This window comes from Struthio camelus, chromosome 13, assembly GCF_040807025.1.
Source record: "Struthio camelus isolate bStrCam1 chromosome 13, bStrCam1.hap1, whole genome shotgun sequence".
Taxonomy (NCBI): domain Eukaryota; kingdom Metazoa; phylum Chordata; class Aves; order Struthioniformes; family Struthionidae; genus Struthio; species Struthio camelus.
The window spans coordinates 332,077-350,146 of NC_090954.1; the positions used below are offsets into that span (position 1 = coordinate 332,077).

The following is an 18,070-nucleotide window of genomic DNA, read 5'->3' on the forward strand; positions in this document are numbered from 1 at the left end:
ACGTGTTTTCTGGACCGTTCACTCCAGCATGACAGATGGTGAGATGAAATAATTATGAATTTACAAGGTGTTAGTAAGCGCCCCCTCCCCACACACCTGAAAACAAATGTCAGAGGCTACTTCCCAACATTACAGGTATCACTTTGGAACCACATCTCCTAGTGAAAAGGAGTTGTTATTGCTCTGATAAGCGCAGAAAACTGATCTGGTCTGGGACTGGCCTTCAAATATACCAGGGGCCCTACTAAACAAAGATAGCTACTTAGAGACTTAAATTCAGTGCTGTGAGGGGAGACGCCTGTGAAAATCACTTCAGTCCTTCTGTCCATCCCTGGAAATGGGCATGAGATTATGACACACAATGTCATGGCATCCTTAAGGCTGCTGCATTTCTCCAGCTTCACTGGGATGCTTCTGCTTGGACTTCCACTAGGGACTTCCTTTGCTGCTAATCTCCTCACTAGCATCGAGATAGCCCGCACAGACCAAATCCCAGCTAGAGGAAATCTAATGACAACATGTAATGCTGTTGCTGTGCAGTAACATCTTTGCATCTCCAGCAGAACCATGTTTGGCATTTGGCTCTGAGCATCTCCAAACTCCAGCCTGAGGAAACAGCCAAGCACAAATAAGAAAGTCAGTCCAAAAGCATATGCTGGTCACAGAGCAGTAACATTTTTTGTGTCTTGCTTAGGTTATTTCAATTTGGAGACCTCTCCCTATGAGAATCCAGCAAATGAAGAACACTGGAAGACCGATTACAATAAACTGGCAGCTCTGGTATCAGGTAGGGATTGTAACAGGCTGCATGATATAGTGCTGCCCTTTCTTAACTTTTCAGGGGCTAAAATTTATTAAGGGAGAAAAATGTTTTGGGTAATGACACTTTTAAAAAATCAGAGGAATGCTTTCTCTGGATACTTGCCTATATATGGTCCCAACCAAGTGTAAATATTGCCATGGATCCAGGCCCCATGAAACAGGAAGTAACCCACAATGATGCATTCTCTGAAACAAACCCCCTAGCATCACCAATAAAAAAAGGTGATTTTGTAACTAGTATCACTGCAATGTCATACTACAGGCACATGGCAGAACTAAATTGCTTTGTTTTCTCTGATGTTCCCAATTTGAACATCTAGTAAGTAAGGGCTTCCACTCCACTTCTCTTTGAGACTTGCTTCATTGTTTCTGGGTTTCTTTTTGCTTCACAGGCTCACAGTTAGCAGGAGATGCAACAAATCCATGCCTGAAAGCAACTCATGTCTGTAATCTGAGCAAGAAGTGTGTTCGTCTGCGCACAGACTATGCCTCTATCTGCACCAAGGGAGCAGGAAGTGAAGATACATGTGATCGTCGCAAATGCCACAGAGGGCTAAGGAATTTCTTTGAGAAAGTCCCTGAGGATTTCACCAAAAGGATCCTATTCTGCCCATGTCAGGATGAACTCTGTGGGGAACGACGCCGGAAAACTATCGTCCCTGATTGTTCCTTCCAGTATAACACCAAACCAAATTGCCTGTGGCTTTTGGACTCATGTTTAGAAGACCACATCTGCAAGTAGGTCCAGCAGCAGAGGACATTAGCCAAAAGAAGAGAACAGCATAGACACTGATGGTCTTGTTTTCCTTCCTACAGATCCAGACTGGCTGATTTCCAACAAAACTGCCAACCTACAGACATGTCTCCAGATGGTTGCTCTCAGCACAACCATGCTGCATGCCTGCAGGCTTACATGGGGATGATTGGTAAGTGATACCCACAGTAAAATATAGGGTGGATGCCTATAGGTAATAAACTTGCAAGTACGCTCCTCCTCATGTTGGGGAAGACTGTCTTGCTCTGCTGCAGATGATAATGCTCAGTGTGCCAATGAATATGCCTTAGCCTGACTGATGCTAGCGCTCCTTCTTGCTTGTGACGTAAAGGCAGCCCAGAGCTCCCTCATGAGGTTTGTCGCTCTACTTAGTCCCATCCTCTGCTATCAGAGCAGTAGCACTTGCCCCAGGATTCTTGCACTCCTGTATGCTGGTGCAAACTGCTGTAAATGCTTGACCCCCAGAGCCCTCTCTGGCTGTATGAACAAGCCATTCCTGAAGCAGGAGCTACATCATTAAGCTTTGCAATCACAGTAGAATCCAGTTGTAGGATCCTTGTTAAACCTGACATTCCCTCGTTTGACTTTTAGACTCCCATGGTTTGTTGAAATTGTACACACTAGCTTCTCAGAGCTAGCAAGAACAACAGGCATACAGAGCACTGCCAATTGTTAGAGGGAAGGTTGTCTTGGTTCAGACATTCACTGCCAACCTGCTAATACTTCCTGAGAGTGGCTTCCTATGGATCAGTACCACACGCATCTTGTTAAAAAGGGAGTTGCAGAGAGCAGGAACAGCTCAGGATCTAGACAATACCTTTTGGTTTTCCAGATATCTTTGCTGTTCTCATGCTAAGTGAACTCTGGCTAAATGGCACAGTAAGGCTGTGCAGCATTTGTCTGGCAAAAGACATTTGGCCGCACAGTGTTGACAGCTACCTGAGAAGCAGGAGAACCTTTTGCTGCCATATAGCAGTATTGCAGTTGAGTCTCTGCAGATGTTTCACATCCTCCAATCTGAAGTTTTCACCTGCTTCAGTTATCAATGTACCCCACCATCAGATTGCCCGAATTAGAGGCAGCAGTCTCCACACACTCTCACAGAGCAGCAGACTGCACGTAGGTGCAACAGACTTTCTGAGTAGCCTTGCAGGGGGCTCCTGACCTCTCCTGGCCAACATGCACATCATCATGGAAGGCTTATGGCCCCAGGGCAGCTTTCCCTTCAGTATAACAGGACTAATCATACTTCTTTCATTTGGTGAAGTAAAACCTGATTCCACTTTCTGGCGGTTTGGGACAGGCACGCCTATGACACCCAACTACGTCAGTAACTCCAGTGTGGAGGTCTCCCTGTGGTGTACATGTGAGAGCAGTGGCAACCAGAAGGAGAAGTGCGACCAGATACTCGGCATGTTTGAAAGCAACAAATGCCTTGGTAAGTGTCACATAACAAGAAATCAAGGAATAATAGCTCAGCTTAGGGAAGTTCAAATCACGTTGATTTCAAGATCCTACATTGCACTTCTCCTACGTATAGTTTGCCTGTTCCTCTGAAGTGTGTCCATGCTGTCCTACCCAATCTATGGGACCAGCCTGCATCTGCTCTCAGAAGTGTTTCTGTATCTTTTACCAAAACATCTTTTCATCTCAAACACTTGTCCCTGAAGCCATTTCCACACAGTACTTCAATGAAAGGGTTTCAAAAGAAAATCAGTAAAGGGGTTCAGATGTGCTGTATCCATAGGTTGCTGCGTAGCAACATCAATGCACTAAGATTATGGGAGTTTTACTTTTCTTCTTTTCTCCTTTCTCTTTTCCTATGCTTGTCTTTGACCTTCACTTATCAGGACAAGACAAGTAACTCCTGACACAGCCCCTGTGTTTAGGGTCAGCATCATAGCAGTAGATCCCAAATCCTGTTACATACAACTGTGCAATCCTAAGTCTGCATTTCTTTTATGTCCCTGGCATTTTAGTAAAAGACTTTAATAAGATTTAGAATATTTTATGTTTGTAAAAGCTTCCAAAGGACATCACATAAGGAAACCAGCATCATCAAATAATTAATATTTAAATCTATTTATTGCTATATAGAAAAACCTTACACCCAGCACCACAGATGATACACCTACAGCATAAACAGCCAACCTGAGATATGTAATATCTGCCCCTTAGGAAATAGACAGCTGGCAAACTCCCACATGGACCCAAAAGTCCTCAAGTACAGGGCAAGTCTACTTTGCAGTCTGTTCTGGGTCTCACAAGTAAACCCACACAATAACAGGCCACTCATAGCCACTCATTGAACAAAGAATATGCATTCTCTATATCAAAAGGCAGCCATACAGACTGTGAGTACATTTCCTAAAATAGCTCCCTTAGATTTCTTTGCGCTGGACTCTAAAGGTGTGCACCAGAAAAGCATGTAAGACTCTCGCTTTACTTTTGTTTGCAGAAAATGCAATTTGGTCTCAAATGCGCCTGAAGCACACAGCTCTGGAGAGGCAGGAAGAATTGTTTTATTCATCTTCCCTAAGCTTCCAAGGAGACAGTGCCAGCACATCTCTCGCTTCAGAAATGTCCCAGGTATGCATTGCTTTGTTGTCTGCACAAAGCAGTGAGTAAAGTGGTCTAGACAGAACATTTGGAAAAAGCCAGCACCTAGAAACGTGTCACTTTGGACACCAAAGGGAGGAAGCTGCATGTGTGCAGAACACTGGGCCACCTCAACTCAAGCTATTTTTTCCACAGACAAGCAAAAATAGGAGGCCATACTGCCTGGCCACAGAGGTTTCCTATAGTCTCATGTCAGTGCTCAGAACTGCAGGCTGTGCAGCCAGATGATTGAGCCCAAATAAGTCTAACTAGGATTCATTCCTCCTTTTCATTTCCTAGGATTCATTCCTCCTTTTCATTTCCTAGGTGACTGAATTGAAGACACAGCGAGACATCTCTGAACACAGCAGTATGCCTATGGCCTCCTCTGTATATTCTGCAGCTGCTATTTCCTGGCCATCTCTGGCTCTGTTCCTGCCCCTGTTGCTCAGCCCACCTTAACTTGACACAAACGGCATATTTCCTTCCCATGTTATTAATCTTATTCCATATCCAGGCATCCTCCCTATTAATTTACTCTTGGAAAACAGACAGCTTCCAGAAAAGAGGAATGGAACAGCCTTAACCCAGAACAGCAGTCACTGAAAACCTCCCTGCAACTTACACCTCACTTTCCCCCTGACTTGCTCGCACTGACAGCTGCAGATTTGCTGCCCACCGTTGCTTCTGCCGTGTTAGCATTTTGAGGAACAAGCAGTCAGGATAATATTCAAGGGCAATATTTTAAAACGTAAGTCTGAATTCTTTCAGAACTTGTACATAGGGTTTGGTTTCTGACTGCAGGGAGGAACCTGACACAGTGTGCTACTGCCCCATCTTCTCGAGCTCTTTCTCGGGCACAGAGTACAGCATACCATCCTAAAAACTAAAAGTCCTCACACTCCAGGATGGGCTGCAACTACATACACATAAAGTTCCCGTTAAACATCAGTTCTGTATTACATTCAGTTCCCTTTTTCAAGTTTTTCAAATCCATTTTTTAAACATATGAAAAATACCATCCCAGATCAAGGACATTGTGCCCCAGCTTAAATTCCTGCTGTCTGTTTTGCCCCTTGCAACCATTTATTATCCGCTACCATGGCTAGCAACAGACTTGGGTTTTGTGGGTTAGGATGAGTTTCTGTACTAAGCCCCAGTAAATTTAGCCTTATACAGGCAACCATGACCTTTTGTCTGGCCTAAGGGCGTGCCTTCTTAGGAATGTTTTGAGAAAGCATATAGGTTCACTGAAGCTGTAGTTACCACAAATCCCCTGGGACATTCAGTGCAAAGGCTTCTGGGAGCTGGAATTACCTTGTACCTCCCCGCATACTCAGCTATCACTGCCCCCCCCCCCATGTCCTCCTCCTCTGCCAGGTTCTATTTCATGACCTGTTTATTCTGAGTGTAAAAGTGTGCACTGTGTAACTGCTGTTATTTTCTGCTGCATTGGCCTGTTAAAATGTGGTGTTAAAGTGAATATTGATTTCTGAGCATAGGTTAATAGTCCACAATCAATTGTGTGTAAGAGTTGCCTCATCGGTCGACTTATGCTTTCAGGAGAGCTAGGAACTCAGCTCCAAGCAGCTTCTGTGCACATAGATATGGTCTCTCTTGCACATCCTGTGAGACGCAACAAATCTGAACAGTAATATGCACAGCTGAGCAATATTGCAATCCTGAATAGATGCAGAGCAGGTGGGTATCTCTTCACGGGGTGCTTTGTCTGTCCCTAGAAAGGCACCAACTAGGTAATGTGCTGTGGTTCCCAGGCACTGTCAGATACCTTTTTACTAGAGAATCTCCCACTGCTGCATGCATAGGAGTCATTGTCCTTCTGCAGTGATAATATTTCTGTTTCAAATTCTAGCCTTCTCTTTACTTCCTAGGCAGCTACAGCAGGAAAATCATTGCATGGAGCAGAAACACCTCCTCTGTCGGACAGAGAAGCAACAACTTCTTTCCATGCAGTAGGAACAAACATAGTGTCTTCTTAATTCAGAGGAATATGAATGCTGATATTTCTCATTACCTACTGAAATGTGGTTATTTGGATCAAGAGACAACACTGTTCCCACATTTTTGCTACCCCTCTTTAATGAGGGCAGAACCTATGTTACCATAGGACTTCAAGATCGACATTTGGCCATCCTCTCTATGGCGGGGCTAGAAATCTGTGTGAAAGCTCTTGCTTGTAATGTAGCAGGCTCTGCCATCTCCAGAGTTTAAGGGAGAGTGACATTTTCTTCCCAGTATCCCATGCACCAGTGAGGATATTTGCAACAATGACAGAATGGCTTTCACTGAGCAATTTGTACTACTTACGCTATGTATGGCATTCATCTCCCAATCATCTGTTCCTCCACCAGTGCTCTCACACAGGTTGATATGGGAAAAGGTATTAGCATTTTGTGTATTAAAAACAAACCCCCCCCCCCCCCCAAAAAATGCAACTATTTTTTCCCATATCAGCTTGTGTGAACTTTGTGTAGTCTCTTACTCCTAGCAATAAGGTTATGAATTGCAATCGCAGCCTCCTGTCATGTCCTGGAGTACAAAGAAAGATGCTTTATAGTTAAACAAATCTTGCTCTAGACAGAAATTAGAGTGAAACACAACAGTTCAGATTTTTCTCCAAATGTTCTATATACTTTTCCATGTAGATATGTACCTTTATACAGACGGCTGCTTATGATTGTTCCATCAATAACTGCAACAAAATCCACCTCTAAATATATCGCGTTCACGAATGCTCGCACTAACGTGTACAAAACCATTTTCACTTAGGCTTTTGTAACACCTGGTCTCCAAATATCACAGTTCAGCCACACAGCATACACGCATGCACAACTGTAACTATGAAAATTGTCTTGCAATATCAGTATCAGTCCATTTCTGCCAACATCACCAATGATGAAAGACTGGCACACTTACCCAAACCCATTCAGAACAGTTCTCTCTCTCTCTCTCTCTCTCTACTACAAGGGAATTTACAGAAAAAAAAGCTCAGCTTCAGTTCCCCAGAAACTGGAATACAACATCCTGCATTATCTTTTGTCCAAATACAAAATAACCTTAATAGAAATTCTGTACCCTGACATCCTTAACGTTGAGCTCCCAGCAAGCATATAGAAAGGAGGGAACCTTCTAACTGTTGTAACGTAAATTATTTTTAAGGGTGTGAAATAATGCCAAATTTCACTAATAAAACTTACCTTGCAACTCTGGAAGTCTCCTGCCTTTCTTTGCATTGAATGGAAGATACACTCCTTGTATCCTCCTATCAAAGGCACGATGAGAAAGAAATTCAAAGAACAGAATTAGATAGGAGCTCTTAACAAAGCAGTCTCAGAACAACAACTTTCACAGACATCGCTCGCTATCAGGGACTTCAGAAATCTGTCATAGCTTTAAGTCTCTTAACATGGTCTAATGCAGCATTTACGAAGGGCATTCATATAGTTCTTCTCCAGCAGTAAGCTTCATAATCACCATGTTAGATAATTTTTTTTCTTGCTTGGCAAGTGAGAGAACCAATACACATTTCTTGCCCAAGGTCATAAGCAAGTTGATGCCAGAGATAAGCCTTGAATTTGGAAGCTCAAGATTACTGTGCCCGTGCTTCCTTAAAATCATTCTCGCTTTCTGCAACAATTGCATAAGTTTAAGTAGGGACCAAGTGACTGCAGTTTTCCTTTTAAAGGGAGGCACAATTTATATCATAGATATGGAAAAACTAACCTTTGCTTCACGACAATTCCTAGCTACAGATCCCTGCCACAACTCCTAAAATCTGCAAGTAGCAATAAATAACTTCAGACTGATGGGGCAATACCACAAGTTCAGCACCCATAAAAAACAAAGGTATCTTTTCAATACACCATAAAAATCACAAGTCACCATATTTGCTAAAACAAAAGCCAACTTTACACAAGAGGGAAAACTCAGAATATCTATCTCTGAGGAGTCTGTGCACCAGCCAAAGCTTTTGGGGATGAGAGTGGAGAAGCACGAAGCCCACCAGTACTGCTGTGGAGTCACAACTAACTGCCATTCTACAGTTGCTTCCCCCATCAAAACATAATGGTAAACATGATCAGTAGCTAATCGCTTCTACCTCAGGGATTTTGTGGCTGAACCCTTTTCAAGATGAGGGAGGTTCTGTTGATGTCGAGCTTGGTCTCTAATGGAAGTTCTTATAGGTGATTAACTCTCCTCCAGGAAGTGATTCGCTCTTTGGGTTTCTTGCAAAACCCAGGGTTAGCAGGGGTCATGGGATACAGCACTTTCTCCAAGTGCCTTCATGAAAATAGCCCCACATCCTTTCCATTTACAGCTGATCACCTCCATTATCCGCAGGCTAGGAGGAGATGATCAGTAATTGTTAAGTGCTTGAATCAGACTAATAGCTCACTGCTAATTCCCCCAGTAATGTGACTCCAAATTCCTGGTAAACAAACTGACTGCTTTTCACACACAGGGATGAATGCCAAGAGCCTAATATTAGAGCTCTAGAGCTAAAGCTTTTAGAGCAATCCTATCCACTCAGAGATGTTTAATGACATTATATGATGTACTAAATAATTAGAAAATGAAGGCCCACTTGAAATCAATGAGTTACTGCCTAATTAAGATGAAAAAGGGGCTCTACCCGGTTTTAAACAAGTTTATACTAAAATGGCATACCTGATAAATGGTGCAGATAACTAGGTCTTTACCTTTGGGCAGAACAAGGCAGCCACTAAGCTAGTACAAAATAATTCCTTGTGTGATTTCTGGCTCATCTTTCTTCTTACAGGAAAACAGGTGGGACCAATAAGACATGGGCTTCAGCAGTTCTTCCCCTTTGCCCTCCTCCCGCCCCCATCAGATGACAAATTTTATTAAGTAACATTCAAATAGCTTATCCTGACTAAGACTAAGTCATCTTTGCCTATTGTTTTACCATGTGGTGAGACTCACTGAATTCACACTACTAGATGCTTGAAGAGGAAGAGATGTAGACTGGAGCCTCTAGGAGCAGTTTGCAGCAGGAATTAACTCCTGAGTTTGAGAACAGGGGAGGATATTACAGTTATCTCTGTGTGTAGATAAAAGATTGAGGAACGTTCTACTGATTATCTCTGACTGAATTAAAATTAATTAGTAGTAAATTAGTCTTCAGCTGAATTACACGCCTCAGCAATCTCTGATCAAAATAAAGAGTAAAATTCTAGAAAAGCACTAGATGCAGAGCTAGAACAACTGGAACTATTTATCTAAAAAAGTTCTGCTTCGCTTTCACTATACAACACATGCACGTATACTCTATTGTATATATTATCCTCTTAAAACAGTTGCATGAGACTTCAGGTTTCTTTCCCCTGCAAGAACCATCCAGATTCCACACTGTACCATGGGACGTATATTCTCATCCAGAACTAAATTAAAGACTTTGGGATGTTCCCATCCTCCTCTTTCCAGCACACTGCTCACATAAGGAAGGCAGGAGCGTGTTTTCCATAATGTTGCTTCTTTTTCTAAATTATGTCCTTTCCTATTCCCAACCATTCCTATTCTCGAGTTTTTGGCATTTGGTCAGGGTGGAATGGAAACACCGTTACATGGAAACACCTGGCATGGCAACACTTGCAGAGAGCCAGAATTAACATTTTGTTGTTTTACAGTGACATATTCAGCAAGGAAAAGCTGCAGGCCATTTTATAATGCTGGAATTGCTGTTGCAGATAAATTGCCCTGGCATCCACAAGTGACTAATTTAAACCCCACTGAAATAAAAATGATTATTCAGCTATTGTGAAACATATGAATCATAATACATTTACTTTCAGAAAAACAAGTATTATGAGATAGATTATATGTATGAGATTGTGACTGTGATAGCAGGAGACTGGACTTGATGACACAAGAGGTTTCTTGCAGTCTTAAGTCCCTAAACAGAGGGACTAGAAACTTTTTTCAAAACTATTTTCATCAACGTTTGTCCTATTTTAGTTATTCTGGTGTGTTCTTATAAAATTGGGCATGCAAATGGAATGATGCAAAGACAGATTTTTCTCAGTTACTAAAACATCTGACACTCAACAATTATAAGCAGAGCATAATACAACACATTCTCCCCTAAGAAAAGGACATTGTTACAGACCAACCTGGCTTCAAACCTACATGCCAGTTCAGAATCCTCTATCAAAGATTTCTCCATGGGCTCTTCAGAAATTTCAAGAACTTGCACGAATTGTGGATCATCAGTTATGAATGAGTGCTTCCTTTTACCTAGGACTAAGGGAAAATGACTTCAAAGTCCCTGGCACATGAGTCAGAACTATGGCAAATATTTCCTCATAATGGAGCATGTTAATATTCCAGATCACGCACGCTGGATAATTCTGTTCTCTTTGCAGCTATTAGTGCTGCAGTCTCTTATGTGCGTGCAGATTCATACACAATATGCTCAAGAAGTGTTTTTAATTAAGGGTGAGCAGAGCACCATTGTGCTTGCCGTGCTCTACTCTGTTCCTTTTCACTTCTTTTCACCAGTCTAGCACTTAAGTTATTTTTCCTTTTATTTGAGTTTGCCTCTTACAAACTGGCACCCCAGGTCACTGAGCCCCACTTCAAGAAACTGAAATTTCTTTAACCATTTACACACCATTACTTGTTCTGCAGCTTCCCAAATCAGCACAGCAGCTTTTTTTTTTTTTTTAAAGAAAATTTTGATTAACTGAAGTCAATTTTGCTAAGTGCCAGTGGTTCTCAGAAGCTGGTTGTGTCAGCATTCCCCAGGGCTCCATTATGTTTTTTAGGGCAATAAAGCAGAAAATGCTCAGTCTTTTTGTAGACATGAGAGATTAGCAGCTAATTTTTTCAACCTCAAGCTCTCCGGATTTCACTTCTGTCTTTGGAAAAACATTCATTCCAAATCAGTGGACATTTGTGTTTTGTATGACAGCTCCAGCAGAAACAGTTTAGCAGATTTATCTTCTTTACCCTTCTCACATTTCTTAATCTAGGTTGTACAAGTCTGGATCATTGACAATATTACACAACTGCTTGTTACTCTATAGCCAACCTGGAGCTGCAGTAGTATCACACTAGAAGCACATTTTTAGTGCACTGAACACTTCATACTTAAGATTCATATTTCTGAAAGAACTGCAAATCTCTGTGCAAACACAAGCTATATCTATATGTCTGTATGTATATTTTAAACCCAGGAAGGCCCTGAAGCATAGAGAGGTTAGGCCTTGTCACAAAGGGACTTACTGAAAAGTTGAGAGCAAAATCTCAGCTACTTTATTATTCATACAGCATAGGACACACATTCCCTCAATGGGGCTGAAATGCTAACACTAGAAGATCAAGATTGGCCCCTATTCTCAAGCATCACCAAATTACATCTCCAGTCTGATAAATCAGGCAAGACAAAATGGTAAGGAAAGGGAAAAGATGATGGGTTTATTCAATTTATTAGACCAATTAGCGTTCATTTCTTTTAGATTGACGTCAACTTAGCTAACAGATTTTAGCTGAAATCCAGCTATCATTCACAGTAACAGTAGCACTCTTGTATGCACCTGAGCTTGTATTTTAAGCAAGACTTATAAATATGAGCTTTTAAACTCAGATTCTGGTTGCCTGTCTTAAGGCACAACACTTCCATGACCTAGCCTAACACCCTGTTTAAGAATCAAATAATTTTTCTTCTGCAAACATGCGTCTTGTACCTTTTAAAATTCTGGTATGTCCTAACTCAACAATGCCACATAGACACAAGTAAAAATGTTCTGCACGTTTGCTCCTCTAAAAATTCAGCAGTTCTACTTTTGAGATAAATAAAGCTTAGATGATTTGATATTTTGTAAACAAATACAAACCTAACTTTCAAACTAAGCTCAATCATATCATATCATATCCCGCTATCACGGAACTCAGCTCTTGAACAAAGCCAGATGCTTGAGGGAAGAGGGAGGAATGAAAATATCCTTCCATCCACATGTGAATTACAGAGTAATGATTCTGAGGGAAAAGGCAAACTCAGGTGTGGATTTGCATCAAGTACTCTGTGATATGCTCTTGCCTTAGACAGCCAATGCTACTTCTACCCAACTACTGTCACCCTCCCCTCACCCCCCAGCAGAAGCTGGGCTTTCCAGCTAACAGGGGACTGCATAAATTCCCAATGAGACTGTCTTTTCCTCTGAATTGCTCAGTGTCCTTGTGCTGGGTCAGTCAAGCATTGCAAGTCGGCTTTGGGAGTCAGTACGCTGGCCTGTTCAGTAGCAGGCCAGGAACACAAAGCCGGAAACCCCAACTAAAACACTTTATTGGCCTGTGCCTTTTGCAATTTAGCACTGATGTCAGATTTAATCTTTTGTCTTCACCCCCAAAATAGAATAGCTGATACAAAAAAGACAAAGGAGAATTAACAAGACCTAACTGTTGGGAGGCTCCAGAGTTTAGAGACCACCAGACAAACTTTTTAACTCAAAACCTTAAGATAGACTTTTCCTTCTAACTGCTACTGTTACTCACGGAGCAGAGATATTCATTATGTTGGCCTAGATCATTTTAAGTGGTTTAAGCAATCTACAGCTCAATAAGCATGAGAGTTCCAATCATTACTTCTTTTATGTATTCTCTAACATCTGCCAACACCAAATTTCATCTGTAATCATCTTGCCTACACCTTCACCTTCATCAGATCCCTTTGATAACCATGAATCTCAAGCATCCTATATATTTATGGGTACTGTTTATCTCCTTGCCAATCACCTTTCATTTCAAAATTGCCGATAGCTGTACTGGACACCTTTGGGACACATCCATGTTAACTTTTTGTCATTCTGAATAACTAGTATTTATTATTCCTCTATATTCGGGACTGTGCTATCTCCTCATTCCTTTGTTCACTGCTCATAGCTAATAGCTGGAAATAAACCAGATCATGCAAAATCCATGCCATGACCTAGCAGAATACATCATCATTGCTACTAACGTACACAGACCATTTCTATTAACAGAGGTGACAGCACTGATTATACATGCAAGTCTCTTCAAAAATGAAGTGATGGATCAAGAATTAAATCAGGACTGGTTGCGCTCCTTCAGGTAAAATTAATTACTGAATATGTACCCAAGAGAACAACTAGGAATCAATAGGATAAAATAAAAAGGTGTAGGCTAGGTGTCACATACAGTTTCCTAGCTCTACTTGCCAGCAAACAAAAAGTAGCTGTCTGGAAAATTCACTTCTGCCCTCTCTCACCAATACTTAAGCACATATTTAGTTATCAGTATGATTTAAAAGCTGTCTTAGTTGAGCTTTTTCTGCCTCCTCCACACTGAATAATAACCAGAAACTTCACTGTGTTTTAATTCTGTCAGCACTGAAGTACTGTTCCATTAATATTTCAAGGGAAGGAACATCTCTTCTTGGAAAGGAAGATTCCTGCTTTCTACTAGCAGAATTCCAGATCTCAGACCAGATGGTGACCTTCAGATGCTCTGATACTCATGAAGTACAAAGCACACAGCTTTTGTTGAGATTTTTATAGAAAACAAATCAACACAAGTTGGAATGAGATATTGTTACATCCAGTCATTCTAGTGTTTGTAAAGTGAAAGTACAATAGCAAGACTGATGCATTACTTTCTACTTAACCTGAATTTTCTGCTTCTTACGTTATCGATATATTGGACTGTAGCAATCAATTACATTTTTGCTCTAGTAACTTTGCGAAAGACCATGTGCACCGTGCAAGAAGGTAATTAGTAAAGAGGAAGCAATGACAATGGAAGGAAAGGCCTTGGGAGCTGTAGAGCACCGACCGAGGGGTGAAAAGAAATGACTGCTTTCATCACCTAATCACCCATCTAAATAAGAACGTTCTGAGAGACATGCTAGAATATAAAAATTGTTTTTATCTTTTATTAGTAGTATCAAACATGGTACAATAAGGAGAAAAGAGGTTCTATTACTGTCAATTAAAATGTCAGTTACAACTGAAAGCTGTGCGTTTTCTTAGCAGCAACTGGAATGAGAACATTATTTTAGTATACCTAAGCCAGAACTCGAACTATTTTGTTACACATAAATTAGAATAAGAAATAAAAATAATCAGTATAGAACTAGAATAACACAGGAAACAACTTGCTCCCTAAGCAAGGGAACTAACGAAGCCTGGTTTCACAAATCTGTGTTATCTTTAAACAATATATACACCAGAGTAAGCCCATGGTCCTAATATCCCCATCAGACAAGAGACAGAAAATGCTATAGCCAGTCCCGGATTGTGTAGATGCTGACCATTAAGTGACTCATACTGACATGCTGACTGAAGAAGCTGGTTTCTGCCAAACTAAATGAAAAGCTGAGACCTGTCAGACTTTCCTCTCAGAGGACAAATTTTGGTTTCTCCTCCTCACTAGCGACTAGCTTCAGAAGTGACTGAAGCGACTAGCTTCAGAAGTGCATAGAAACAGTTAAAACAGTTATTATCTGTCAAGTTTGGCTGAACAACAACCAAATGACCAATGGAAATGCAATCATACATACCCTAATTTTTTAGGAGACGGTCAACACCACAAATAACAGAAAAACAAGTGGCTTGGATTGTGTTCAAAGAAAAAAAACCCTACAACATCTCATACACAGAGCAAGAGAAAGCTTCACCTTCTTCATCTTCCAGGGGTGAAAACATAAGAGAATCCTGATTTAACGTCATCTTTACTAAGGACGGGCTCACAACTTTCTCCCAATGCAAACGTGTAAACACATACACAGCAGCAGCACACAGAAAGAAACAAAATAGCTGCCTGTAATGAACCTCTACAAATAAATGCCCTTTAACCTCTTAAGTGCTGCAAGAAGTGTCTTGCGCTAAAAACATGGATTCTATTTTTTTCAGAAGCCAAAAATCAAAATTTCCCATTCTTTTAATTAAAACAAAAAATCCGAGAATCGGCAGATTCTGGATTTGGTAATAAATCATATGCAGATTCACATACCCCTTCCATCCTAACAAAGTTTCGAGCTAAGCATCATTTACTCCTGATGGTTGTTTGATGCCCTGAGGCATACCAAATGACCCATTTATCCTCAGGCGGTCATATCCTATCTCTAGCTGAATTTACACCTTTCTTGGCAGTCTTAGATTAGTCAAAGGAGCAAGTAATCCATGGAGAAGGATCCAGTCAGTAAACCAGCTCTGGCCAGACTCACCAGCAACATGAGTCCTACGCACATAAGCAGGAATGTGGGCAACAGAAAGACAAACTTGCTGTACAAGTTATTTTAGAAAAACTCAGTCCTTTATATGATATTTTTTTTAGAGAAAGGGCTAATCTGGATAGAACCTAACATAAAGGAGGACACCTCTCACAACGCAACCAAGCGGACAGCTCCTAGCAGGGGGCTCTTGTGCAGCCTAATGTAGATGTCAGTTAATTAGAGGAGAAGGTTATATCGTTAGTAGCCAAATCGATATAAAATGAATTAAGAGGTTGGACAGCAAGCTCCCCTGCTTTCCAGCACAGCACCCGGGGCTGTATTTAGCTAAAATTCAATACACATTAGCGGACAATCAATGTAGCCTTGTATTGGGATGTCTTCTTGAAATACTTCAATTGGACTCTCCAGTGTTATCAGTGCTAAACAAGATGTCAGATTAAGGTAGAAGCTCTCCCAAATGGGATTGGCAGTCCACAATCTGGAGAAGCCACATTTATTTCTATTAAAGCCCTACTGCAGACGCTCTATCCTGTGAAGCCCAGCCACCTCCGTACCTCCAAAAGCAGGCCCATCTCCTTTTGCCATTTCAGTCCTAGGCTTTATTATTCAAGAACCTGTCAGTCACGCTAGACTGTAAACTTCTACCTTAAATTTAAAATCTCTAGAGAGAATATAAATCAAACTTGAAATCAACAAATCAATAACTGGAAAATACCCCATCAAAAACACCCCAACTGGTTTAAAATTTGACACTGCAATACTTTATGAAGCAGCATAAGCACTGTTGATGACAGAAATTTAAAATATTTTCTGTTGTGTGTATTCCCTAAGTAAAACGGCAATACTGTCTGTCACCTAACCAGGACATTATCTTTATCCTTAGCTTTGTTTCACATGTAGCACAGCGGTTACATTCCAGACTTCCTGCTCAGTTGGGAAACTTCAAAGACAAAGACAAATCTTTCCTCTGAAAGATCTTACCTAATTTAAGACAAGAAACAAGTAGATCTATGAGAGGACAGTGATACAAGAAGAAACAAGGATAATATTCACATTACACAGATGTGTACAACTTAATGCTTTTGACATTTCAAATAGAATAGAAGCAAACATTTACTGTATCTAAAAATGCCACAGAACTGACAGAAAATTAAGTTCCATACCCAACCAGGAACGGGCAGTACTGTGGCTAGCACTGACTGACACTATATTCTGACAGGAACAGTTACAACATCTACAAAGCGTTAGGGAAGACTACTGTCTGTAAGGCAGAAAATGGCGATAATGGGGAATTTCCATTATTTCTGTTCACATGGGTAAGCCTGATAAAATGGAACATCGCAGCAGACTGAGAAACACACTATCAAGGATATTAAACAATATAAAAACCAGAGAAGTGCACCCAGGAACTATAAGGACACACTAGAAATAGAAGTGCATTCAAAGCAGAAGCGCACAAGTTCACACGGCATAGGTCCATCAGAGGCTATTAAACAGAACGCGCAGGTCAACTTCTGATCATCTCAGAAGCAGAGATTCCTTCAGAAAGAAAGGAGTCTTGACAGGTGCCTCTTTCAGCACTGGGAGTAAACCGTTTTTGACAGTGTGGCTTCTACCAACTAGTTACAACATTTCTACGGGAGACAAAGATATGAATACAGATCTTGAGTCCTATCTCACTCCCTTCTGTCCATGACACTGCACAACAGGAGGACAGCTTAGAGAAAAGAATGCTGCTTTAGTTGCAACAGGTCTAAATATAAGAGATTTCACTGGGCTAGCCCACCTACACACTAACATTCAGTCAAAAGAAATGATCGCAAAACATTCTGATGCTTTAGAACAAAGTAATAATCTGTCCCCCGGCTTGAATTTTTCTTCTTTCCAGATCAAAGTTTCTCTGCTCCATTTTGTGAACCTTGAGCAGCTCAGGCTTCACAAAGGAAATGGATTCTTGCCAGGAAACACTTCCACTACAAAGGACATGAGAATAAATTTAAGTGAACAGGACATTCTTTCACTGCACAGCAGTACTTTATTACTGTGTATACTGGAAGGTATTGCTCAATTAACCCCCAGCTGCTACTGTCTTTAAAAAATGATGCCCCTGAAAAAATGCATGGCAAAGATCAGTTTCCCTTTATGCAATTTCTCTAGAATACAAAACGCACAATTGCCCAACAGAATAAATAGGCAGCACTGCCTCTAGCAAGCAAGCAGCACATTCACCCAAGTTCTTTCCATTAGAAATAGAGAGAGAACATGACAAGTTTACCTAAAGAGCAATAACATTTTAATAGACAACACGCTACGACACCACAGAATATATTAAGGAAGAGCCACGCCTATCAAGAACTGGCTGATATCCACAAAATATGCACTGACAGAAGGAATCAGATCATACTCTCCGGCTCCACTACTGACTTTTTGTAGTATTTGTCAAATGTACTCTTTAAGCACAGTACCCAAAATGCTTCACGCATGCCACCAGAACTTGTTGCTTTTGGAGGTACAGCCCAAGAACTAACTTAGCATAAGAAAAATTCTGAAGGTTATACCAATGTAATCCATGTAGCTTTCAAAAATGTTATATAGCACTCTCATATCGTGTCCTGGAAAACATAAGGCCATTATTTCCCCCC

General features: G+C 41.0%; 1 protein-coding gene across 1 annotated transcript; it reads left to right on the forward strand.

Annotated features, from left to right (window-relative positions):
* Window positions 1-28: 28 nt before the first annotated feature.
* GFRA3 (GDNF family receptor alpha 3) lies at window positions 29-4,085 on the forward strand. The gene is made up of 7 exons (XM_068960101.1): window positions 29-38; window positions 695-787; window positions 1,215-1,560; window positions 1,639-1,748; window positions 2,901-3,035; window positions 3,776-3,828; window positions 4,056-4,085. The coding sequence occupies exons 1-7, from the start codon at window positions 29-31 to the stop codon at window positions 4,083-4,085; spliced, it is 777 nt and encodes a 258-aa protein (XP_068816202.1).
* The last annotated feature ends 13,985 nt before the right edge of the window (window positions 4,086-18,070 follow it).